The 11516-nt window shown below is 51.2% G+C and overlaps 1 protein-coding gene across 1 annotated transcript; it reads left to right on the forward strand.

Moving 5' to 3' along the window:
- Nucleotides 1-358: 358 nt before the first annotated feature.
- TLCD1 (TLC domain containing 1) lies at nucleotides 359-7557 on the forward strand. The gene is made up of 4 exons (XM_061605151.1): nucleotides 359-723; nucleotides 2557-2639; nucleotides 4795-4877; nucleotides 6378-7557. Exons 1-4 carry the CDS (start codon nucleotides 533-535, stop codon nucleotides 6762-6764), a joined length of 744 nt encoding a protein of 247 aa, XP_061461135.1. The 5' UTR covers nucleotides 359-532; the 3' UTR covers nucleotides 6765-7557.
- The last annotated feature ends 3959 nt before the right edge of the window (nucleotides 7558-11516 follow it).

An 11516-nucleotide genomic window follows, 5' to 3' on the forward strand; every position in this document is an offset into this window, starting at 1 on the left:
CTCCACCCATGCCTTAAGTAACTTTTGACCATTGACATACTCTGAGCAGACTCACTGGAATTGATTTATTCATTTATTCATTTATTCCATTTATATACCTCCCCTCCCCATAGTCAAACGCTCTGGGCGGTTTACAGCAGGAATTCACATGTAAGTCCATTTATAAATAAATACATGCATAAATAATAGCAGTCGTTATTATGTGGCACCATATACAATACTGGTGTAGATGAAGATGCTCATAATAATGACAATGGTAATGTTTGCGCGCGCGTGCGCGCGTGTTGCAGCATCATCACAGCGCTACGTAATAATATATGATGACGCCAATAGTAACCGGGCAGGGGGCGTGACCCGGCGGGTGGGGGCTGACTGGCTCCTCCCCTGGGGGCGTGGCCTGGCGGGCGGGCTCCACCCCCTGGGGCGGGGGGTCCTCCCCGCGGGAGCGCATGTGGGCCGGGGAGGCGCGTCCGGAGGGGAGCGGAGCGCCGCCGACTTCCAGCCCAGCCGAGGCGAGAGGAGGCGGAGGGCGATGGGCCCGTGGCTGCGGTCGGCCGGGCTGGTGGCGGGCTCCACGCTCGCCTTCGCCGCCCTGCGCCGGGCACTCAGCCTCACCCCGCTGCCCGCCCACGTCCGGCGCGACGCCACCCGCACCTGGCGCTGGAGGAACCTCCTCGTCTCCTTCGTCCACTCCGTCGTGGCCGGGATCTGGGCCGTCGTCGGGTGAGGAGGGCAGGAGGTGGCAGTGCGGGCTGAGGGGTGCCTCTGGGCATGCCCAGAGTGCCTGTCCGGCAGATGGCGTGGCTTGCTTCCGAGCAGGAGTTCCAGGCTGCCTCCTAATATGCACAGAGCCCATCCCCCAACAGGGAAAGGCGATTTGCAAAGGGGGTGGTTTGTAAACCAGGATGGTGGTTCCTAAGCATGCACAGAGTGCCTTCTCTCCTGCAGGAAGTCTGTTGCAAAGTAGGGGGCGCCGTTTTTAAAAAGAGAGAGTGGGCAACCCTCGACATGGGGGGGGGGGAATAGAGGCTGCCTCCAGCCCCCTTCCTCTGTGAGGGGGCCCTGTCTGTAAAGTGCCCTCCCTTCTGAGGGTAGCACTTGGCGCCACCTTTGGTATCGTCCTGGCGCCAGTTGAAGTCCCGGCTCCTGTCGCCAGCCTTTTGCGAATTGCTCAATGTCCCTGACAGGCAGAATCCGGCTTAGGTGTTTCCAAGATGATGGATGCTTGCTTACTGGTTCTACCTGCTCTTTGGCGGTATGCCTGAGATTATCCGTTCAGACGAATGCTGCCCCCCCCACCTTGAGATCAGTTCAGTCTGAGATACAGGCGGATTATAAATGACCTTTAATAAACGAATTAGAGGAAGGCACCCCAGAGCATATGCAGAGTACGGCTTGCCTTTCTCACAAGGAAACCCAGCCTGACTTGGGAGGGAGCCCAGTGAATGTCCGAGTAAACGGGGGAGGAGGTGAGGCTTGCAGTCGGAGGGCCCTCCATTCTCCCACCAAAAAGGTGAGGCACCCTTCACCTGTTCCCTTTCATGTCCCTTACCTTGCCTCTGAAGAAGAAAACCGGTCTGTCTCGTGAAAAGGGCGGGCTGGGTGGTGCCGTGATGTGTGACCCCTCTGAGCTGAGTTGCAAAAGGAGGGGGGCGGAGGGGGGCGGAGGGGGGCAGAGGGACGCGGCATTCCTCACCCCCACACACACCCCTGCATGCGCCTGATGTGGTCCGGCAGCCTGCACTCACTCCGCCAGGGGCTGGCAAGAGGCCAGTCAGGGTCCCTAGATTGTTAATAATATGTAAATATATATATATTTGGCAAGATTTATGTACAGCTTAATGAAAAAATATGTACATCTACTTTACATAAAATATTGATTTAAAAATAGCAGTAGCAATAAAAGCAGACTTTAATGATAAAGGCAGACATTTTACTTAATGGAGCTAATAGCAACAACAACGTTTTCCTTTTGGAGTTTCCTTCTTTCTCTCTCTTTTCAAAAAACAAACACTCAGGAGTTTGAAGAAGGAAGGAATGCCCTGTTTTAATTTTTGGGAAAACCACAGTTGTCGCTAAACTGGATTTGAACCTCCCCTCCCAGTGATAAGCTCGATGAAAGGAGAGGTGGATTGCAATTCACATTGGGATGTGTGTGTGTATGTGTGTGTGTCACTGTTTGCTGCGTTTTGGGGCCAGGAAAGAGCCCGCCTTCCCCTATTCCCTCCCCCAGATCTGATTGGCCAGTAATTCTGGTGGTGTTTGTGTACGCTGTGGGTTCCCTTCCTCTAACTTGGCTCACTTACATGAGCCACCTATTTGCTCAGGGATTTCCTCTTGGTCATGCATCTGCATGTAACTGTGACCCAGATTTCGGTGGCTTTTTTTGCGGGGATCCAGGTATGGCTTGGGTCACACCATGGCAGGCAGAAGAAAGTGATCCCTTCAGCAACTCCTGGATGTACTTTTTTAAAAACATCCATCTCGTGGGAAGGTGGAAGTTCTGAAATGAACTATTATGATTTATGAACTGCTCTCTTCCTCCCCCTGAACCAGGGTATGGCGAATGCCTGGAGCCTTCACCGACCTTGTCCACGCAACCTCTCGCTCGGGGCATTTGCTGCTGTGTGTTTCTACAGGTAAGAAACAGGTTGGGTCAGCACTGCAGGGCTGGACCATCCTGGTGGCTCAGTGCCTTGCCTCCGATAGTGTAAGGCAGCCTACCGGGCAAGGGACAGTAGACAGCAGCCTGAAATGTCTCATGAAAAGTCTTCCCTTTGTAGTTTTGCAAAAAGGGCGATTCAGCTTGGAGAGACGAAATGCTTACCAAAGTCTTCCCGTGCCTCAGAAGATGGGCAAATGTTCTTTGTTGGTCAATATGTCATTCCGTAGAATCATAGAATAGCAGAGTTGGAAGGGGCCTACAAGGCCATCGAGTCCAACCCCTGCTCAATGCAGGAATCCAAATCAAAGCATTCCCGACAGATGGCTGTCCAGCTGCCTCTTGAAGGCCTCCAGTGTCGGAGAGCCCACTACCTCCCTAGGTCATTGGTTCCACTGTCGTATGGCTCTAACAGTTAGGACGTTTTTCCTGATGTCCACTTGAAAATTATTTTTGGATTAGGTATGAGGGTGGCTCATGCTGCCTGTATTTGTATTTGTATTTATACGTAGTTAAGAGCAGTTGTAAATTAAGACAGAAAGAATGGCTGGGGCTTCACAGTTTTAATTGTAATAAGCATTAGATTGAGTCTAGGACAGGCAAGGTGGTGCCCTCCAGGGGTCTGGGGCAACAACTCCCACCAGCCCCAGCCAGCACGGCCATAATCCCAAACATCTGCCAAAGGCTGGTCAAAGCTGCTCTGACTTGCACCTTGGCGAAGGCTAGTCTAAGATAACTTTTTGTCTGTTCCTGTTTCGGATCTACCGTACTGAGGAATGAAAAAGGGAGCGGGTGGGAATTAAAATACATTAGCTCTTTGTTGTTGTTGTAATGAAATGGCCAATTGTCTCCCACTTCCTTAAGCATTGCAATAAGCAGCAAATTGCGAAAGGGTTTCAAGTGGTTAAAAGTCTGTTTCTGGCATAGCTGAAGGAGGACAGCTCCTGAGCACGCCTTACCCGGCTGCACTTGGCAGAGGGAGGACACTTTTGGTTCGCTTTCCGTGTCCGTGTAGGAGGAGAGGATTTTCAGGGCAGATATTTCCGTCTTCAGCGTTGGTGCGCAATCCCTCCAGACCATGTGCTGTGGCAATGAGTTCTACACATCGCTGTAATTTAAAAGAAAAAACACCAGAAACCCGGTGCCACCCCCAACTTCCTTTTGTGCACTGGCGCATGACGGCATCACAGCCGCTGTTGCTCAAGTGTCGCAGGAGAGGACTGGGTGCCAGGACCTGTAATTCCTTGCTGGCACCCTCAGTATTTGGATCCTGTATCCCTGGGAGGCTTTCCTGGGCCCACAACAACGAACGCCGGCAGGTACGGCTGCCTTCATGCAGAAGGTCCCTTGGTTGCACCCCTGGCATCTCCAGGTAGGGCTGGGAAAAATTCCTGCCCGAAAACCTGAGAGCTGCTGCCAGTCAGTGTAGACAATACTGAGCTAGATGGAGCCAGGTCCCAACTTAGCATATGGCCTCCGACTCTCACCAGTCGCCACTGCTAACGGCCAGGGATGAGGGGAGTCGGAGTCCAGCAACATCTGGAGGGCCGCAGATGTTCCCCAAACTCTGGAGAGAGCAAGAGAGACCATCTCTCTCACACACATGTAACAGAATTGGGGGTCACCCCCCCCAAGAGGATTGGCAGTAGGGCTCATACGAAGCTAAGCACTTCCCCAAGTGTAGGATTCGGTGTCATAAGGATGTGACAGCCACAGACTTAGGTGGCTTGTAGAAGGGGGCATAGGCAAATTCACAGGGAATACGTGGACCCTCCATGTTCTGAGGCAGTATACCTGGTGCTGCCGGTGAACAACAGGCAAGGGCTGTGGCTCCCTGGAAGTGTCTGGTTCACTCACCAGAATCTGGACTCAATGGGCCTTGGGTCTGTTCCAGCAGGGCAGCACTTGACACTTCCGTAGCTTACATTTAAACACAGACGTGCTTTTAAATGAGGGGTGGGATATAAATGTACATAATATGGATATAAAATGGATATATAAATATTGGGGGGCCCTGGCTGTTGCTGGCCACGCGGGTGGCTGGAGCCCAACTGCTTTTGGAGGGCGCGATAGACTCCCGTCTTTGGGGCAGATGGCGGGAGCGCTGACCACGCTTTTGGCTTCCTTCACAGGTTATTTCATCCACGATGCTCTCGACATCATCGTGTGCCGGCAGTCCCAAGCCTCCTGGGAATATCTGGTCCACCACGCCATGGCAAGTACAGGGTGCCGTGGGGCAGACTCGAGATAGGGTGTGAGGGGAGAGGCGGCCTGGGGGGTAAGGGCTGTCTGAGTCGTGGCGACGTGGGGTGGAAAGTGTCCCAGCGCTTAATTATTCCTGCCGAAACATTTTGACTTTTGTTCCAAAGTTTGTTAGTGACAGTAAATGGATGCCAGTTACAAGTTACAATGCTTAGCTTTTATTTTGCTTGCAGTTAGTATGCAAAGTAAAATTACATCACTCTCTAGGCCAGGGGTGGGCCGCCTTTTCCAGCCTGAGGGCCGCATGCCCTTCGGGACAGCCTTCTGGGGGCCACGGGCCAGTGGTGGGCAGTGCCAGAGGCAAAAGTGGGCAGAGGAACTGATGCACATTTGACCTTTGTATAATACGCTAGTTTCTACGCACCCCTCTATCCATTCTCCACCCAGGCAAGCGTTATCAGAGTTCAAGGACACATTTCCAGCCCGACAAAAGCACTCAAGGAGCGTGTGAAGCCAGGCCAGTGAGGGGTATGGCCTGGGGAGAGGCCCGAGGGCCACATAGAGAGCCCTGCAGGGCCGCATTCAGTTCCTCACTCCTGGCCTAGGGCATCAGAAAAGATCCCAAAGCAAATGGAAAAGGCTCAGATGCAAATTTACCTTCATTTGCAGAGGAATTTTTCCAATTATCTTTTTCCAGAAAACCCACATCACTGCTGAGCAGTTGTGACACCCTCGTCATTTTGCTTGTCACTCTTCCTCAGCCTGGTGCCCTCGATATTTTGTCGGCCTCCAGTTCCCAGCAGCCAGCATGCCCAATGGTCAGGGAAGAAAGAAGTCTTAGTTCCCCAATATCTAGAGGGCCAGGAGGGTGCAGCGTGGGGGGCGTGGAATGAGACTATGAGGCCCAGGTTCAGATCACCTGCTCAGCTGTGAAGCTCACTGGGTGACCTTTCGTCCATCCTGCTGTTTCAGCCCAGCCTACTTTGCAGGGCTGCGGTGAAGATAGAATGTGTGAGGGTGGAACTGGGCTGTAAAATAATTAATAATTATTAATAATAATCATACCCTGCATCACCAGCAGCCACATTCTGTCCAGGGGGAATGGCGCACTAGTTTGTGAGGTGCTGTGTTGATACCCAGTTGTGCAACAAGTATGCCTCATGCACATAGTTTTCACTTTGCATAATTCCGGCTCTGTGGGAGCTGTCTGGGGCTCCGTTCCTGGCATCACTCGCTTTCTAGTTTCACTCTGTATCATCTGAGGACTAGCAACTTGGCTTTGTCCTTTTAATTTTGCGTTTCTCTTTTTAGAAAAACCGAGATTGTCAGGATGCCGAGTTTGATGCACGGTACCAGAACCTGCATTTGAGAAGGGCTGTAGCTCAGGGGCAGAGTCCCTGCTTCGCGTGCAGAAGGACCCAGGTTCAGTGCCCGACAGCTTCTCTAGATCAGGCTGGGAAAGGAAGTGTGCAGGCAGGAAAGGTTTTTATCTTTCATCTCTTTTACCTCTCAGGCTGTCACAGGCTTGTTCTCTGGGATCTTGCTGAACCACTTTGTTGCCGCCGGCCTCGTCTCGCTCTTTGTGGAGGTGAGCAACATCTTCCTGACCATCCGGATGATGATACGGCTGGGCAATCTGCCCTTCACGACCCTCTACCAGGTCAACAAGTACATCAATGTGGTGGTCTACTTCCTCTTCCGCCTGGCCCCGCAGGCCTACCTAACCTGGTACTTTGTGCGCTTTGTGGAGATGCGCGGCCAAGGCGCCTTCCTCATGATCAACCTGGTGCTGCTCGACGGCATGATCCTTGTGTTCTTCTCCCGCCTGCTGCGTTCTGACTTTTGCCCAGACACGCGGCCGCAGGGCCCAGAGAGCGAGAAGAAGTTCCTCATAGACTAAGCGTGGCCCAGACGTCTTGGTGTTGTTGCAATGTCGTATGAAGAGCCGTTGTCGGGTTTCACCACTGCTGTGTGCCTTAACTGCCAAGGACTCTGCATTCACTGTGAGGTTCTTTAAAGCCTTTCCTTTCCTTGTTTTGGGCCAAGCGAGGCAGAGAGCTGCCCTGGCCTGGGCCTTGCCTTATTAGATGGTGACCCTTCAGCTATACCTTCTGATAGATATCCAAGCAGCCAAAGTTGATCCAAGCTCAGCAGGAAGCAAAAGGGGGAGGCGATTGGAAGAGATGTGGGGGTGGCCGGGGTAGAGTTTGTCTTCCCACATTTGCTGTTGGGAATTTGGAGAGCGGGGTGGGAAAGGGTTGTTTCATGGATTAAAATCTGTTTGCAAGCAAAATCCTGCTACCAGAGGTGCTCTTTCAAGAGGTCTACCCCATTGTGTGGCACGTGCAAGGAACCCGACAGGCTCAAAAAAAAAAATAAAAAAATGGGGGCATGCAGTATATATGTTTTTGCTACACACACACCTCATCATTAAGGCAACTAAGCAACACTATCACAGATCAAGGACACTTTCAAGCCAGGCAAAAGCACCTGAGGAGACCGGGGTGTGGCCTGGGCAGAGTCCCAAGGGCCGGATGGAGAGGCCTAAAGGGCCACATTTAGCCCCAGGGTTACATTTGGGCTTTTTAGTACAGTAGAAAAATGAGTTAGAATGGGACGTAAAGAAGTTTAGAACATTAATAGACCAAAAAAACCCACCCCTCTTTCACTAAATGCATAACTAATTTATTGAATTCGGTGCCACGAGATGTGATGCAGTCTGGCCCTGCGGGCTACTGGTAGCCGGAGTCCAGAAACATCTGGAGGGTCACACATCCCCTCCCTGTCCTGGATTTAGGCAGCAAAAGCACGAACAGGGGAACATTTGTTCCCCAGATGCCTGACCACTGAGCCATGCCAGCTGCTCTGAGCTGGAGAAGGCTGCTTTAAGGGGTGCCAGTGGGGAGCTCGGAGTCCTTTGGACACCCAGCAGCAGGGCTGGCTTGGCGGCACACAGAAGGGGAAGCAAACTCAAGCAAACATTGCCTTGAAAACGTGCCTCCCAGCCTGCCTCCTGAGGCTTGAATTGAACCGAATCGAGGCAATGGGGTGACCGTTGCCCTGTAAACAGCCTGCCAGCATGTCCCAGAACAGGCTGCACAATCCTCTTGGCTGGCAGGCTCCTCACCTGAGCCGCCCGTCCAATCCCAGGCTCGGAATCCAGGCTGGGTCACGCAGGGGGAAGAGGAGGAGACTGCCTCTGGTGCAACGGGGAGGAGGGCGCCTCTCCACTTGCAAGGCTGGCTGGCAGCCAGGCCGCTGCTCTGACAGAGGCATTGTGGGGAGACCAGTTGGATGTGGCAGAGGCTCTGCTCCCCTGCCTCCTACGATCTCACTCCTGAGCCACAATCTGTTGCATGGGGAATTGGACCTCAGCAAGTTGCTTTCTCAACAAGGGAGGGAGTCGTTGCATCACCACCCACTCCGTCCCCCAGGGGATAGCACAGGTATCTTGGCACCGCTCTGACAGAAGGGCCCAGGTTCAGCCTCTGAAATCTGCAGTTTGGTCTGGGAGGTTTAAATGCTGGAGATCTGCTACCAGTTAGTGCAAACAATGAGATAGACAGTCTGACGCAGGATAAGGCACATTCCCAAGTCCTGTTTAAATTGGTCCTTTCTGCAGAGTGATGAGAACTAGAATCTTCCTTTATTCTTAAGGACATTGGTTCGTGGTAGGACATCTGGGTCCATGCTCACTCCCAGCAGCATCTCCAGATGGAGCTAAGAATGACCCTTGCACAAAATCCCAGAGAGCTGCTACCAGTCAGTGTAGGCATAACTGAGCTGGATAGACCCAATGGTTTGACTCAGCTTAAGGAAGCGCCCTACCTTCCCAAGAGCTGTATATTCTCCCTGCCCTTGAAAACAAAAAGAATCCCCCCAGTTTCTAGACCGGGAGTGTCTGGCCCTTCAGATATTGCTGGACTACAACTCCTGTCATCCCTGGCCACCGGCTATGCTTGCTAGGGCTGATGCGAGTTGTAGATGGTTCTGAGGAATAGGCAGGCAAGAATACTAGCTGATGCTGCATAATTGTTTCTTATTAACTTTAAAAACGTTTCTTAAAACTTTCAAAACATCAAAGATTAAAAACATTTTTTTAAAGGTTTAAGAACATATTAAAGAGCAATTCCAACACAGAAGCAGACTCTTAGGCATTTTGTGATTGCCTGTGGAGATCTCTGCCACAAGATGTCACAATGGCCACCAACTACATTAATGGCTTTTACCAGATAAACAAGAGATGGAATGCTATTACAACAGTCAACCTACTGCAAGTTAAAGAGAGTACTGGTAGTGCGTGATGGAGAAGATTTGATTAAACCCACCTTTGCCAGGAGCTCCAGTGCAACAAACTAGCGAGGTAGAAGCTAAGAATTCGTGTCCAAGGCTACTCAAGGAACAGGGATTGCTGGGGGGTGGTGGGGTGAATTCCTCTCTCCACTAAACACTCCATCACATTGCCTGTGTTTCCAGGCGTACTCATAAGGACTAGCAACTTATGTGGAGAGGAAAAAGTTTTAAAGGCAGTGAGCCTCAGAATGCTGACCAGAGCAGATAGCCAAACCCTGTGGCTGTTTGGGGTGACAGGCCACGATTAGGAGGCACAAGACAATGTTAATATTAGCTTTAAGAGCAGAAATGTTTTGGACATGGACTCAGCCAGATTTTTTAGGGGCAGATCTCTGGATCTCAGCCAACTGAACTGAGAGAATATGTGAGAGACTAATAGCTTGTTTTGGAAGGATCTGCCCCCTGCAGCCCATCTTTGTGTTACATCTCTTCCTGTGGACAGATTTCTGGCTCTGGGGGCCAAAGCAAAGATTAATTGGTGCCTCCAGGAATTGGAAGCACAGCTTGGGTGAAAAAACAGGCACAAGCAGGCAGTCTCAAGTGCCTAGGACTCTCTTTCCCACCAAGACTGGCCAAGGGAGTTTTTGGCTGTGACACCTTTCGACTTCCTTTGTGCATGCCTGAACTGTTAATGCGAGATGTGTTTTTTCTTTAACATAAGAAAGGTTTTTCCCACGGAAAACACAGTCATGTGGTTGGCTGGCTAGAGCTGGGTTGGCGACACACCCACCCACCAAGGAGGCATTTCTTCAGCTGCAGCCTTCCACAAGCCGCTCTCGTTAACTTGTCACCCCAGAAAGGGTGCGCAGCCTTGCTTGAATCGGTTCTGGCTGCAGTATATATTTTGTAGAGCTGGGAAAGGTGCAGAAAGGGCAACTTAAATAATGGAGGGTGGCTGGAGCAACGCCCCTACGAGGAATGTCCAGAACAGCAAAGGAAAAGCATCCGTTTCAATGAGGATGGGGCCACTTGTTATAAAACTATGTAACTATGGGCGCAGAGGCCAGCTACATATTTTCTCCCTCCTAAGAGAAGAACATGGGGTTATCTAACAAAGAAAAACAAAAGGTGAGAGATTCCAGACAGACAAGGAAATTACTGTATTTAATAGTTGCTTTTTTTCCTCCAGTGACCCAAAGCAACTTTAAAAATGATGCAAACGTTAATACAAAGTATAAAAAACAGAATGAAAACCTAAAAACTCACCCATTGTGTATAAAGAGGGGAGGGGCAGGTCTAACACAGCCCACCCCACTGAAAGATAAGCAAGAAAGGTTGTGGTTAACCTGTGGAACTCACTGCCACAAGATGTCGCTGACAGTCACCTTGATGGCTTCAAAAGGAGACTGGACGAATGAGGAGAAATCTACCAGTGGCTATCGGTCATGCTGGCTGCAAGGTGCCTCTGAATATCAGTTGCAGGAGGGATTTTGGGCTTCCCAGAGGCATCTGGTTGGCCCAGAACGTTTGAATCGATAGGTCTTTAGTATGAAAAAAAAATCCTGCCTGAGACCCTGGAGAGCCGCTGCCGGTCAGTGCCTATGCAGTAATGAGCTAGAAGAGCTAATGGCCTGGTTCATAGAATCAGAGCTAGAAGAATCCTAAAAGGTCATCTAGGCCAACCCCTTGCTGGTGCCAGAATTCTAACATCCATGCAAGGTGGTTGTCCCGCCTCTGCTTAAAAATCTCTAATGAAGGACCCCCTCCCTTCTTGTCATTTGAACCCATTGCCTTCTTCCAAACTGCCCCTCCCCAGACTTCTGAGAGCAGTGGAATTATCAAGAGCCCCCCACCCAGCTGATCTGAACACCTAAGAGGGTCTCTGTAGGGAAGGAGGTGGTCTTTCAGATATTTGAAAGATATCATTTAGGCCTTTAAATGTGAGCAAGTTTTGGGCCTGGAAATTGTAAACGTAACCAACTCTTTCAATCTTTCTGGCTAAGACTTGGTCTCCAGTGTCCTCGCCATCTCTCGAGGGGGCAGGGCAGGTCAATTTGGACTCTGGGATGGTCTTATGAGGTGGGTTCTTGAGATGGGTCATGATGCCATTCCAAATATGGAAAGGCCCTGGCCCCTCGTTCTGGTGTGGGGGCCCCTCCGCAACCACCCCGAAGTCCTGACCTGACGGCACTAGCGCCAAGGGTGCTTGAGCACTTCCTGCAAACTTTGTGGCGGTTGAACCTCCGAAACGCTCACTTCAGTGGAGAGGGCCCTTGTCTCAAGTGAACATAGCTATGCCTCCCTCCCATCCAGAAACTCATGAGGCAGCTGCAGGCTTTTTGCCAGAGCACAGCAGCCC

This window comes from Rhineura floridana, chromosome 21 (genome assembly GCF_030035675.1).
Source record: "Rhineura floridana isolate rRhiFlo1 chromosome 21, rRhiFlo1.hap2, whole genome shotgun sequence".
Classification (NCBI taxonomy): Eukaryota; Metazoa; Chordata; class Lepidosauria; order Squamata; family Rhineuridae; genus Rhineura; species Rhineura floridana.

Excerpts from the sequence above, each read along its gene's own strand:
- TLCD1 (XM_061605151.1), top strand. The coding sequence starts at position 533 with ATGGGCCCGTGGCTGCGGTCGGCCGGGCTGGTGGCGGGCTCCACGCTC. Across the intron at positions 724-2,556 it reads GGGATCTGGGCCGTCGTCGG|GGTATGGCGAATGCCTGGAG; the intron begins GTGAGGAGGGCA and ends CCCCTGAACCAG. Across the intron at positions 4,878-6,377 it reads ATCTGGTCCACCACGCCATG|GCTGTCACAGGCTTGTTCTC; the intron begins GCAAGTACAGGG and ends TTTACCTCTCAG.